Raw genomic sequence first — 13,910 nt, 5'->3', positions numbered from 1 at the left:
TTCATTTCTCAGTGCTTTTAATACCATTCAGCCTGCTTTGTTATGTGAGAAGCTCCATATATTCCAGGTGGATACCTCCACAACCACCTGGATCTATGACTACCTCACAAACAGACCCCAGTTTGTGAGACTGAAAGGTTGTGTGTCTGAGATGGAGGTCAGCAGCACTGGTGCACCACAAGGAACTGTACTCTGGCCATTCCTCTTCACTCTGTACACCTCAGACTTCCAGTACAACTCTGAGTCCTGTCATCTGCAGAAATACTCTGATGACTCTGCAGTTGTGGGGTGTATCAGGGATGGACAAGAAGCAGAGTACAGAGAACTGGTCAGTCAGTTTGTTAAATGGTGCGGTGACAATCATCTCATATTAAATAGCAGCAAAACAAAAGAGATGATTGTTGACTTCAGGAGGAAGAAGAATAAACAAAGCACTGTTTCCATCCTGGGAGAGGAGGTGGAGGTGGTGGAGGAATACAAGTATCTTGGAGTTCAGCTGGACAACAAACTGGACTGGAAATGCAACACTGACTACATCTACAAGAAAGGTCAGAGCAGACTGTACTTCTTAAGGAAGCTGAGATGGTTTAACGTCTGCACCAAGATGTTGCATATCTTCTATAAGTCTGTTGTGGAGAGTGCAGTCAGCTTTGCAGCATCTGCTGGGGTAGTAGCATCAGAACCAGAGACTTGAAGAGAATCAACAAACTGATCCAGAAAGCTGCTTCTGTGCTTGGAGTAACTCTGGAGCCGCTGGAGGGAACATTACAGGGAACACCATAACCAAGTAGATGCATAGTGTACAGAAACAAATATGCAGAGTAAGGACTGGATACCGCTATGTCCCAATGGGAGACACCTCCCAAGGTGGTGGAGAATAAGAGGGCTAAGATCCTGTGGGACTTCCAGATTCAGACCGACAAAATGGTGATGAGGTCCACAGTGAAGATGGATAAGCAGTAGAGGAAGGCTGCAGTGATCAACATATCAATCCCCTGTGATAAAAATATTAAGGAAAAGAAAGATGAGAAATACCAAGGAAGAGCTGAAGAAGGCCTGGATGTGAAAACAACAGTAGTACCCATAGTCATCAGAGCACTGGGGGCCGTGTCCCCCACACTGGAGATGTGGCTCCAACAGACACCTGGAGAAACATCAGACATCTCTATCCAGAAGAGATCAGTCCTAAGAACAGCTAAGATACTGCGTAGGACCCTCAAGCACCCAGAACTCTGGTAGAGAACCCGAGGTGGGTTTTTTTGGGAACTTTTAATGATTTGTTGGATCAGAACAGGTTATGTTTAATGTGTTTTTCTCTTGAAACGGGAGAGTTAGTCAGGATCTAAGCAGATCGTCTGATTGGACACACCTTTATCGTGTTATTGACCACCATGTTTTCCAGCCATGTGATGGCCTCACTGAGCACTTTCTTGTCTGATGGCAGCAGTGGTGGGTTAGTGGAGTGGAATTGTTTTGGCTCGTCCTCATGGAGCTGATGCTGGTCCAACTTCAGCTCAGTCAATGTGGCATTCACTGCCTGCAGGCTGACCTGAAATCAAACAGAGGGAGGGTTCTGATTGGTTCTGATCTGAGTCTTTGATGATCAGAACCTTTGATCTTTGTAGCTAAACAAATCTGACCTGCAGCATCTTCTGGTGGCGCTTCAGCTTCACATCCACATCTGTCTTGAAGCTGGTGAGGTTGTAGTGCAGCATTGCATTGTGGGAATGCAGCCTGTTCTCCATGTTGTAGCGGTGAATCTCCATCTGCTTCCGGACCGTCCCGACCTGCTGAAGTACCTTGTCCAGTTTGGCGTCCAGGTCCTCCTCCGCACCATCATCATGCCTGGGCTCCTTCTGGGCCTTCAGCTGGGCCACGTCCTGGACCAGATCCCCCACCTGCTGGTTCAGGTTCTCCAGAGAATGACTGAAGCCGTCCAGGAGGGGCTTCAGTTGGGACATGACCAGGTCCACCACGTGGGGGATAGGAGGTGGGGGGTTGTTTGGGATAGGAGTGGTGGTGTCCATATAGACTGTTGGGTGGGTTGGGGTTGGGTGGTGAGGGTGAGAAGGGTGGCGGGGAGACCAGACAAAGAAATTTCCTGTTAAATTTCAAACACAGACCAAATTTACAAAAAAATCAGTTGATCACTATGGTGTGGCCCTGCGATGGACTGGCGAGCTGTCCAGGGTGTACCCTGCCTGTCGCCCAAAGCCAGCTGGGATAGGCTCCAGCTTCCCCGCGACCCTGAATTTGATTAAGCGGTTTAGAAAATGAATGAATGAATGAACAATTGATCATAGTCAGAAGGATCATCATATAAACTATTCTAACTTGATGTTGCTGTGTTGATAGAAGAAGAAGTTGGAGGCAAAGAAGAAAACCAAGGAGGAACTTCACAAAGTGGTTAAAAATCATGGATTCTCTAGCTGAACAACCAGTCAGGATCTGACACTGTGGGAGATTAGCTGCTTCCAGTATAACAGAATCACAGAGATGTCTTTGACGATTGCTTTATTTTAAGCCCAGTTAACATCCACTGGCACAGTCGTCTGGTGAATTAGTGGTTCTGCATAGATTAAATTAATCAACAGAGAAACAGGATTAATGCTATTAACACAAAGTTTAAATTATATAGCTAACATGACTGCTATGTTAACCTGATACAAATCTAAAAACTAAAGTAGTTACTGCAACTAAGATTAGAGTCAGAAAGCGGCACAATGATCTAAAAATTCTGCTGCCAGCATTATTAATGTGGCAACACTGCCACCCACTGCTTACAAGGCACATAGCCACATCCTGCATATAACGAGCGTGTTAGGATGAAAATAAAAAGTAGTGAGTGAAGAAGAAACTTGGGAGGCAAACATGGCTGAGAAAATGCAGGAATTGTTTCCCTGACCCGGCTCGGTTTATTTGCCTCTTCCTGCTAAACAACTGATAAAGAGAAAATTGTTGGTGGAAAAAGCTGTGAATAAAAAAGCCTTGATACATGCAAGTGGTAAACCGGAGGGGGAGGAGCCAAGACAGGGTGCCATTTTTACATCTTGCTAGCTCCCCATCATTACCTACCCTACCTTCCTCACAACCTTTAATGGAACTAACTAATGGTTAGGATAATGAATGAATGAATTTGGCATATTTAGGGGCGAGTCTGCTTCAAGTAAGAAGAGTGAAAAACAACCCCGGTTTTTAGCCGGTTAACAATGTGACTTAGCTTTAGCCCGCTTACGTCTGTTAGCTGGTTAGCTCCTGTTAGCTCTAGGTTAGCTCAGTTACCTTTTAGCTACAGGCAACTCGGAGTTCGCTCAAAATCAATCATCATCCACCCCCACACTCACAGTCCCCTCTCAGCTCCACCTCTTGGCCATATTTGTATTTTCCAAGCGAGATGACATACATGACCCTGCCAAGATGGCGATGGTTAAAAAAAAAAAAAAAGCCCACCAAGCTTAAATTCAGCTCTTCAGAAACCTATGGGTGACTTCATGGAGGCTCCATCCATCTTTTTTATATATAATGTATGATTTGAACGCCTAAGAAATTCAATATTATTATTTAGTACAGTAGCCTTTGTTTGCAATTACAGAGGGCAAACATTTTTAGTAGTTTTTCACCTGGTTTGCACAAACTGCAGGAAGGATTTTGGCCCACTCTTCCACACAGATTTTCTCTAGATCAGTCAGGTTTCTGGGCTATCATGGAGAAACCCGAGGTTAAGCTCCCTCTGAAGATTTTCTATTGGGTTTAGGTCTGGAGTCTGGCTAGGCCACTCCAGAACCTTGATATGTTTCTTACAGAGCCACTTCTAGGTTATCCTGGCTGTGTGCTTCGGGTCATTGTCATGTTGGAAGACCCAGCCACAAGCCATCTTCAATGCTCTAACTGAGGGAAGGAGGTTGTTCACCAAAATCTGGCAACACACGGCCCCGGTCATCTCCTTAATACTGTGCAGTCGTCTTGTCCAGTGTGCAGAAAAACACCCCCAAATCATGATGCTACCACCCCCGTGCTTCACAGTAGGGATGGTGTTCTTGGGATGGTACTCATCATTCTTCTTGATCCGGTGTCTTTGGACACCTCTTTGGTCTTGACCATGTTAGTAGTTGGAGTCTTTCGGATTGTATGGGGTGGACAGATGTCTTTATGCAGCTAAAATCCTCAAACAGCTGCTTATAATTTGGGATAATAAGTGGAGAGGGGTGGACTTTTTAAAGGCGGGCTAACAGGTCTTCGAGGGTCAGAACTTTAGCTGATAGACAGGTGTTCATATACTTATTTGCAGTGGTAACATACAAATCAGTTATTTTAAAAAATCATACAATGTGATATCCAAAAATTTTTTTAGATACGTGATGTGAATTTCTTAAAAAAAAAAAAAGAAGTAATAATGTAAGTATTTTATCTTTTGATACACTCTCATCACAATATGGGATTAATAGCAGCAGATTCTGAGAATATCAACAACTCAAATCCATTATACAAACAAAATTCCCACTTTGTCAAAGACACATGGAACTTCCTCCCTTAGTAGCAGATCTTATGGACCTTTGCACCCTGAGTTTTCAGCGTTTTTCACGCTCAAAATGCGTTTGGTCTGAACACACCATTAGAGCCCACCGTTGATGTAGCGTTCCTGCTTGCCCTAGACTTTGCTTACTGGGAGACATCAACATGGACACCAACAAAGCACGTATGGTCCTCGTGGCGATATGTATGCAAGGCAAACTATCCCAGTAAACTGGAAGTCTAAAATAAAACTAAGTATTAACCTTTACAGAAATCTCCTGCTTGAACACATCAGTCTAGAGATCACATCTGCATTCATCAAAAACCAGTCAGATAAACCTCAGTCTCCCTAGACCCCCTAATTGGTCACATCACCTAGGCGGGAAGGGGGCTGGGTTTTTGTCAACCCCGGGGTTCGTGTGGAGGGTCTGGAGTCTACGCAGCTTGGCATTTCTTGGGCTCGGTGGTTGGGTGGGTCATTGTGTGGGGCGCTGTATGTCTGGCCGGTTTGGGGCTCTGGTTGTATGGGGGCTGGTGCCCTCTGGGGCCAGGCTGGTGGTTTAGGGTGGTCGGGGGACTGGCCTTGGCTGGGTGGACAGGTTGCAGATGTGTAGGTCGGCAGTGGTTTTGCTCTGGGCGGGCCGGGAGGGTATGGGTGGTCCTTGGGCTTGTGGGGGGCTGTCTCTCTGTGTGGCCCACAAATCAGCGCCTGTCGGGCTTGCTTGCCATCACCCTGTGCTACCCCGTGACCCTGCCTCGTTGTGCCTTGGGGCTCTGGCCTGGGGGCCTCCTGGACTCTGGGCTTGGTGGACATGCTGGGGCCCAAAGATCTCGTCACCTCCCTGACTTGTCAGGGTGTGCTTGAGCTCCCCTTACGAGCACCAACTCATCATTTCACATGGTCAAACATGTACATTTACATGTGCATGCCGACAAAAGTGCTACTTTTTCATCTGCTTCTAACTAAATGTTGCTGGTATTTATGTGTTGTCAAGTTTCTCTGCAGGTAAGTTTATAACCGTTGTACTTTCGCATATCCTTATTCTTCTACTGTAATACTGTAGCAGTTTATATTGTGTTTGTTAATACTGTGATCTTGGCAGCTCAGATTATTTTTCCTTTTACATTAATTTGTCCCTTTTCTTCATTGTCCATTCCGTTCTCCATTTATTACACATTTCTTCATAGCCACATCAGGACTGATGATGATTATAAAATTAATTATTAAAATATTCAGAATATCAAGGGCATGTCTCTTTTGGTAGAACAAATCTGTCTGGCAAAATGTATCACACGGACTGCCGTTCAGGATGTTAGGATGCTGGACTGGACAGTATAAAGAAAAGAAAAGAACAGAAACAGCAGCAGGAGGCACTTCACACACACACACACACACAGAGCTGACTGACACACCCCAGCCGGACCACCACTCTCTGGGGACCAGACTGGTCCCCAACATACCACAGCAGGGAAACAAACAGACCTAAAACGGTCTGCAAGACCCAACCTAACCAAACCAAATCCAGCCAGGCTGAGTCTTGGCCAAGCCGAGTCCAGAACTAAGCTGAATCTAAAAACTAGCAAGTCTAGAATCAAGCCAAGCCCAGAAGTGAACAAAGTCCAGGACTAAAACAAATCAAAATCAAATCTAAAGCCAGGCTGAGTCTAGAACTGAGCGGGATCCAGAACCAAGTCAAGTCTAAAAACATGTTGAGTCCAGATGTTAACCAGGTCCAGAACCCAAACCAAATCCACAGCCAAGACGAGTCCAGAACCAAGCTGAGTCGATAACCATGTCAAGTCTAGAACTAAGCCAAGTCCAAACCAAATCCACAGCCAAGACGAGTCCAGAACCAAGCTGAGTCGATAACCATGTCAAGTCTAGAACTAAGCCAAGTCCAAACCAAATCCACAGCCAAGACGAGTCCAGAACCAAGCTGAGTCGATAACCATGTCAAGTCTAGAACTAAGCCAAGTCCAAACCAAATCCACAGCCAAGACGAGTCCAGAACCAAGCTGAGTCGATAACCATGTCAAGTCTAGAACTAAGCCAAGTCCAAACCAAATCCACAGCCAGGCTGAGCAAAGTCTAGTACCAAGTGTAGCAGTGGGGCGCTGGGATCCTGCAGAAGCTGCAGACCAATGAGAAGACAGGAACTGGAGGAAGGACTAATTGGCAGCAGGTGCGACTCCAGGACTCCACTCTTTAAAACTCTGTGTGTGCTTGCTCCTTACTTTAGATCCTCTGTAACTCTGATAAGAGACTTTTGGAGTATGATTGTTTTATAAGTTTTAGTATTTTCATTGTTAGGGTACTGTAAGGGGTGGAAGACCCTGAGGTATTTGTATTTTATTATTGTAATTTTGGGTCTGCCACATTTGTTTAATCATGTTTTATGTGTTTGCCTTTTTTTTAGGTACAATCTGGGCGCCGTTTTGTTTCACTTAGTTATGATACATTTTTAGTTTATCGGTCTTATTTCATTTTAGAGTTAACATTTTGTCTTCTTGTTTCTATTGCTGAGGCTGGTGTGGTCCGCCATCCACCGGGCTGGTTTGGACGCTGGGGGTTCACTTTATCGGGTGATGTGTTGTATATAGTTATTGGTGTGGTGTTTTTTATTTGAGTTGTTTATGTAGACCCCTTTGTTTAGGAGCTAGTATACTCCAGCTTTTTCCATGAGTCTCAGAAGATTAATGAACATGTTTTTAACAATTTTTCTAAGTCTTGTTTAACATGAAACTATCAGACTTGTAAAGGTAAAAAAAAAAAAAAAAAGTAAAATAATTTTTTCTTTAAATTTGGCATGTAAATTTATTGTTTCAGCCATTTTTAAAATTATTTTTATTTGTGCATTTGCAGGTGTATAACGTCACAACAAATCATGTGGTATAGACACACACAGTGATACTGGGTTGATTTAGTCTCCATTCTTTTCATTGTGAATGCAGGAAACTCAGAAAGCCTGGTTCAGACAGATCAGCAGCTGGAATTCCAACACCCTCTGATTCTTTAGGCTGGATCGGACTCACCTGGAAGCTGTTGGCTGGCCTGGTGGAGGTACCCGTAGAAGTCGTTTTGTTCACGGTTGGGGTCCCCATGCTTCTGCTGGAGCCGAGCCTGAAGTTCTAAACATAAAGGAACATCAGTTTTTATGACTTCGTTTCACATGCTGGACTCTGAACCTGGATCCGATCAGTCAGATTAGGAGAGAACAACCAGACCCTGCAGCTCAAAGTTCATTCTGTTAAAACTCACAACAGTCACAAGGAAAATACTTTTTAAAAATGTATTCATTTGAGGGTTGCTGCGATAGCGTGATGGGGTTCTTTAGTGGAAAATAAATCAGCTCAGTTGTGGTTGTGATCAATGCTGTGCCTACAAATGAATGACAGATTTTTTTTTTAAATGTTTATATTCATTAGGTTTTTGTCTGTTCCCCAATCTTTTATTTTTTAGTTTTAATCTACCCCATTGTTTAAGAGCAACATTATCCTTGCCAGTACTACAAGACAAGTGACATTCTGATTACATTTTGTTGAGATACTATTATCAATATTATATTGATGGTTATGATATAAAATCAATACCCCTGACTCCCCTTTTATTTTTAATATCCCCTCCTGATTTATTCAACTTATTTCCATTCTAGATTGCATCATCTAATGACAGCAATTTGTAGTAGCTCTGACTTGCTACCTTGATTTTTTTTAAGTTTAAAGTACAAACTCTTCTCATAGATATTAGCTCAAATTAGGTCTTTTTTCTGAGGATTTCATGCCAGTTTGGAGGGTGTGCTGCAAGGAAGATTATTATTCATATTTTTGGCTCTTTCAAGGTTCATGAGTCTCCATGGCAACGAAAGACTTGTTTACAAACGGGATCAACAATGAAACTCTCCCAAATCAGGATTATCAGCGAAACAACACATCAAATCCCGATGGAGTTGAAAAGAAAGAGAAGAGGATGCAGAGCGGGAGTGAGACAGAGGAGAAAGCGATGGAGATTTAAACCATTTCTCCCGACTGTTATCATGGGTAATGTGAGATCGCTAGCTAACAAAACGGACGAGCTCGAGATGCTAACAAGGTCTCAGAAAGAATACAGAGAGTGCAGTATTATGTGGTTCACCGAGACATGGCTGCATGAACACATCCCTGACTGTAATGTGTCTGTACCAGGCTTTAAAACGGTCTGTGCAGACCGCAGTAGACAACACAGCGGAAAGCTAAAGGGTGGTGGAATTGCAGTGCTAGCTAACCAGCGTTGGTGTCATCCTGGACATGTTACTGTCAAGGAGAAGATATGCACAAGGGACATGGAACTGTTAGCTGTGAGCTTCCGTCCATATTATTTACCCAGAGAGTTTACCTGTGTTATTCTGGTAGCGGTTTATATAACACCTGGTACCGCACCAGACACAGCCTGTGACATCATCAGCTCCGTCGTTGCTCGGCTACAAACACAGCATCCAAACTCATTCATGGCGATCTCCAGAGACTTCAACAACGTCTCCCTCTCTGCAACTCTACCAACATTCCAGCAGTTTGTCAGCTGCTCCACCAGAGAAAATAAGATGTTGGACTTATTTTATGCAAATATGAATAATGGATCCAGTTGTTCTGCCCTGCCTCCTTTAGGAAGATCTGACCATAATCTGGTTCTTCTCACCTCCACCTACAAGCCCATCGTTCAGCAGCAACCAGTCATCACAAAGACTATCAAAATCTGGTCTGCTGAAGCTGAAGATGCTCTTAGAGGAGGCTTTGAGGCTACAGACTGGAACGTCCTCTGTGAACCTCATGGAGACGACATCAACGCCATGACTGAGTGTGTGACAGATTACATAAACTTCTGTGTGGACAGCATCGTCCCAACAAGAACAGTGAGGTGCTTCCCCAATAACAAACCCTGGATCACCAGTGACCTGAAAAAGCTGCTGAACATCAAAAAGAAAGCCTTCAGGGATGGAGACAGGGAGTTATTGAGGGCAACACAAAAACAACTTAAAACACAAACTAAGAAGTGCAAGGAGGACTACAGGAAGAAGTTAGAAAGTCAGCTCCAGCAGAATAACCTGAGGGATGTGTGGTCTGGAATGAAGAAGATCACCGGCTTCAAGTTAAAGGGGGACCAGCCTGATGGAGGTCTGGACAGAGCTAATGAGCTGAACATATTCTTCAACAGGTTCAGTTCACCCCCTACCTCCAGCCCAACAGACCACACACCCTCCATAAGCCCACTGCTTTCCTGTCACGCCTCCAATCTGTCACCCTGCAGCTCAGTCATGGACCAGAACACAGCTTCATCTCCCTCCACATCAGGACATCCTGAGACCTCCACCTTGTTTGTCTCCTGCAATCAGGTTAAGAAGCAACTTGAGAAACTGAACCAGAACAAGGCTGCAGGTCCAGATGGTGTCAGTCCCAGAGTTCTCAAGACCTGCTCAGAACAACTATGTCCGATTCTCCAGCACCTTTTCAACACCAGTCTGAGACTAAATAGAGTCCCAGTGCTGTGGAAAACCTCCTGCCTTGTTCCAGTGCCTAAAAAAACACAACCAGCTGAACCAAGTGACTACAGACCAGTTGCCCTGACATCTCACATCATGAAAGTCCTGGAGAGACTCTTACTGGCTCACCTCAACAAGCAAGTAAACACCTTTCAGGACCCATTCCAGTTTGCATATCGTAATGGACTTGGGGTTGAAGATGCCATCATATACCTGCTCCAGAGAGCACACTCTCATCTGGACCATTCAGGCAGCACTCTGAGGGTCATGTTCTTTCATTTCTCAGTGCTTTTAATACCATTCAGCTGATTGTCCAAAGAAGAATGCTGCACAAGCTGATGAAGATGATGGAGGATTCTTCACACCCTCTCCACAACACAGTGATGAAACAACAAAGTGTGTTCAGTGAGAGGCTTCTTCAGGTCCGATGTAAGACTGAAAGATACAGATCATTCCTGCCAGCAGCCATCAGCCTCCAGAACAAGACCTCCTCTAGTTATTATTATATACTACAATATTTCCCTTTGGGGATTAATAAAGTATTTTTCATTTCATTTCATTCATATTTCTTATTGGGCTACGTTAATAATACTGCTATTATTACAAAATGTAAACGTGTACATATGTGTATATGTATACATGTATGTAAAAGTAACCACAACATTCATAAAGGATGAATCTGTGGTTTGAGACATCGTGTTTGCTGGACCTGGTGCTGCTGTGTTCTGTGTGTTGCTCTTTGGCTGCAGCAGGAGATCAACAGCATGTCCACCAGCCCACAAGGGAGGGGGAAACTGGGATTGATGGATGTGGGGATTTCTCAGCTGAGCTTCCTCCGAGTTTCGTTTGCCAGAAAGCCAACATGGCAAGAAGCTCCGAGTCAGCGACCTTCAGGCAACACTGAGGAGGAGGTCCACCAGTTCATCTCATCTCCATCTGAAAGCCAGTTTTCTGGTCATGAGGATTGGATCAGGACTCTGGCTTCCAGCCAATGTGCTGCAGAATGTCGGAATGTTTCGGGATGAAATCCGCCCAAGACATAGACAGATCGATGTCACCGCAGTTCCTCCGATGCTGAGAAAGACCAGAACCCAATAGTTCTGACAATTACAAAACTGTGGTCCAAAGTAAACAAACACATAAACCAGTTCTCTGAATGCCACCAGACAGAAAAATGATCCAGGACCTACTCATTCCAGAATGGTTTTACCCTTGGTGTCTGAAAAGATGAGGGAATTTCTACCGGTCAGGCTGTGACTGACCCGGGTCACAACAGACCCGTTCTGAGCCTTGAGCTGATGACTCTCAGCAGGTTTATTTTTAAGGTGTTCCTGTCATTGTGTCCAGCATGTTTCTGCTCTGCTGAGGATTTCATCACATGACCTTCAGCTCACAGGAAGCTGCTTGAATAGGAGGCGTGGTGGGAGCGGACCGGTCCGCACTGCACCATGTAGAGGTGAACGTGGAACCAACCGCCTCTGTGATCGTGCTTTCTTTGTTAAATCGAGCCTCTAAAGGCCAAAGGTCTATTTTAGTCTGACGCTTTTTACAAACGCATCCAGTGTTTTGGTTCTCAGAGCCTCGCTAACTTGCACTGAACACAGCCCGGATCCAGTAGAACCACTGCAGATCTTTATCTCAGAGCAGGTCTGGTGAATTAACTCAACTTTATTTATAAAGCACTTTAACACAACGCCAGCTGCAACAAAGTGCTGAAAAAGAAGCAAAACATTGAAAACATGGACAGCTTAGAACCAAACCGAGACTGAACTATTGATCATCCTGTTTAGTTTCCATATAAATTATCACTGATCAGTTCTCCTCCTCTTGCCAGCTGGTACAGAACCATGGTTCTCTCCCAGGAAATGTCCCAGATGATCCAGAACCTTCCACTCCACTGGATGCCCAACTGACTGCTGGGTCTGCAGATCACATAAAACACAACCATTCAGGTTCTGCTTCCCCTGGACCACTCTGGTCTTCTGTGGTTGTCTGGTTCTGCTGGTCTCAGTCCAGATTCAAGACAGCAGTTTTTCAGAGTACTAATAAATCCCATTCCAGTTTACTGGACCGGAACATCAGATGTGACACCTGATGGTTTCATCCCAAGGGCGGCTTTAGAAAGGCATACCTGAGGGGGCAGGCAGAAATGTGAACGAGGCATCATGCATGCATGTCATGCTTCTGCTCTTTTTGTTCTTATTGTTGTTTGTAAGTGTTTTTTTAACGGGACTGTTAGAGCCCGACACTCTAAAGAAGTAGACCGCATTTTGTCAGGCCTCGAACCAAAGACCTGTCCAGCGTGGGTGTCCCACCAGAAACTGAAGCTCCTGCTGGTGTAGCTCTCAGGGTCACTGAGGCACGCAAACCCTCCGACCACAATAAGGTGGCGATCCCTCAGGGGGGAAATGGAATATAAAAATGATCCATACATTAAAATAAGAAAAAAATAACAAATATCAATAATCAAAGTTTTAATAACCAGCAACATAACAAATGTCTCATTAGACAGCCAAATAACAATAAACTATTAAACTATGCTGAAATAGTTTAAATCACAAACGACAAAAACAAACAACACAGAACATGACGTTTTTTTCTTCATTTTGTTGACTTTTTCCACTTTTTTTTTTTAAACTCCTTCCCTACTATACATAACAGTCTCCTACTTTTCTGCCCAAAAACTCTCACAAAGTTGTCCATGTCCAGATTATTTGTAATGGTCTTCTCATGGACCAACATCACCAAATTCCTCTTTCTGTCAAACGACATGGTGCGACGGTACGGGGTTAGGACCCGTGCCAATGTGCAGAGTGAACTCTCACACGATGCTGAAGACACACCAATCACCAGGGCTGCCACATACAGTTTATGCAACATGGGAAAGGCCTCCTTGTACTCCTGCAGGTGTTTACACACAGTGGACAGGTCAGTTTCATTGGGACATTTCTTGAGCAACATCTGTTTTGCCACAGAGCCAGCCAGCTCAGTCAGCGGGCACAAAAGGGTTGAATTTAGAAATTTACTAGATTTGGGTGCAAGGCTTGATATGGCTTTCATCAGGTCAACATTCTTTTTTGAAAATCTATTTTCAATTTCTGGAGTGGCCCTGTCACGGATGTTGAGCAGAGACCTTTTCAGAGATTGATGGGGGGAGGCAGAGTCTGTATGGCCCACAGTTGAGAGCGCCACACTTTCACCGAGATGTTTGCTCATTGTTCTCTTTGGAGGATGTGAATGATCCCCAGCAGCCGCCTGACACAACTCTCCCCAGTACTCATCGTCTTGGTCTCGCATGTTTTTAACGACTCCAGTGCTGCACCAACAACCTCAGAAGCGCTGCACACATCCACTGTCTGAGACTGGAGTCTTGCATTTGCTGGTTTCAAGACACCAAGCACTCGCACTAAAAACTTGCCAGTCTAAAAGAAGTCTTGCCTTTTCATTTAACAGAGCAGGCCTGATGCCTCAGTGCACAGCTCAACATCAGCATTATCATCCTCCGTCATGTCAAAACATAGAAAAACCAAGATGGCTGCCTCAGAGCATCTCGATGAAGACCTGGAGCTGACAAATAAGCAGTTCACCAACCTCAAGGAGGACATGCGTAAGCTTTCCGATGAACTTCGGTCCAAGAACGAAATGCTGAACAGACTTTCTGACCTTGCATATCGCTTCACTCAAGGTGGCTCTCCAGGATATGGTACCCTGGGATCCAGACACTTCACCTTGGCCCTCTTCCAGCTCAACATCGAAACACACACTTTTTCCTGGAGTGATCTGCCACGAGAAGATTGGGATGACCTTGTGCTCACTAATCGTCTTGATGCCCTGTCGGCACTTCCGCTCCACCATCCAGCCGTGGTCCTATGTCTGCATGGAGTG

The 13,910-nt window shown here is 44.7% G+C and overlaps 1 protein-coding gene across 1 annotated transcript in view; it reads right to left on the bottom strand.

The window, feature by feature from the left end:
• mmrn2a (multimerin 2a) overlaps positions 1-13,910 on the bottom strand; it is a gene marked incomplete at its 5' end in the record, with an annotated part of 51,203 nt that overhangs the window by 8,730 nt on the left and 28,563 nt on the right. The window contains 3 exons of the mRNA XM_079249398.1: positions 1,370-1,549; positions 1,641-2,032; positions 7,546-7,641. Coding sequence (XP_079105524.1) covers positions 1,370-1,549; positions 1,641-2,032; positions 7,546-7,641 — 668 coding nt within the window. The remainder of the gene's footprint in view (positions 1-1,369; positions 1,550-1,640; positions 2,033-7,545; positions 7,642-13,910) is intronic.

The sequence above is a fragment of the Telmatherina bonti genome (genome assembly GCF_933228915.1).
Source record: "Telmatherina bonti genome assembly, chromosome: 11".
Taxonomy (NCBI): Eukaryota; Metazoa; Chordata; class Actinopteri; order Atheriniformes; family Telmatherinidae; genus Telmatherina; species Telmatherina bonti.
This window is presented reverse-complemented; position numbering and strand designations above follow the sequence as displayed.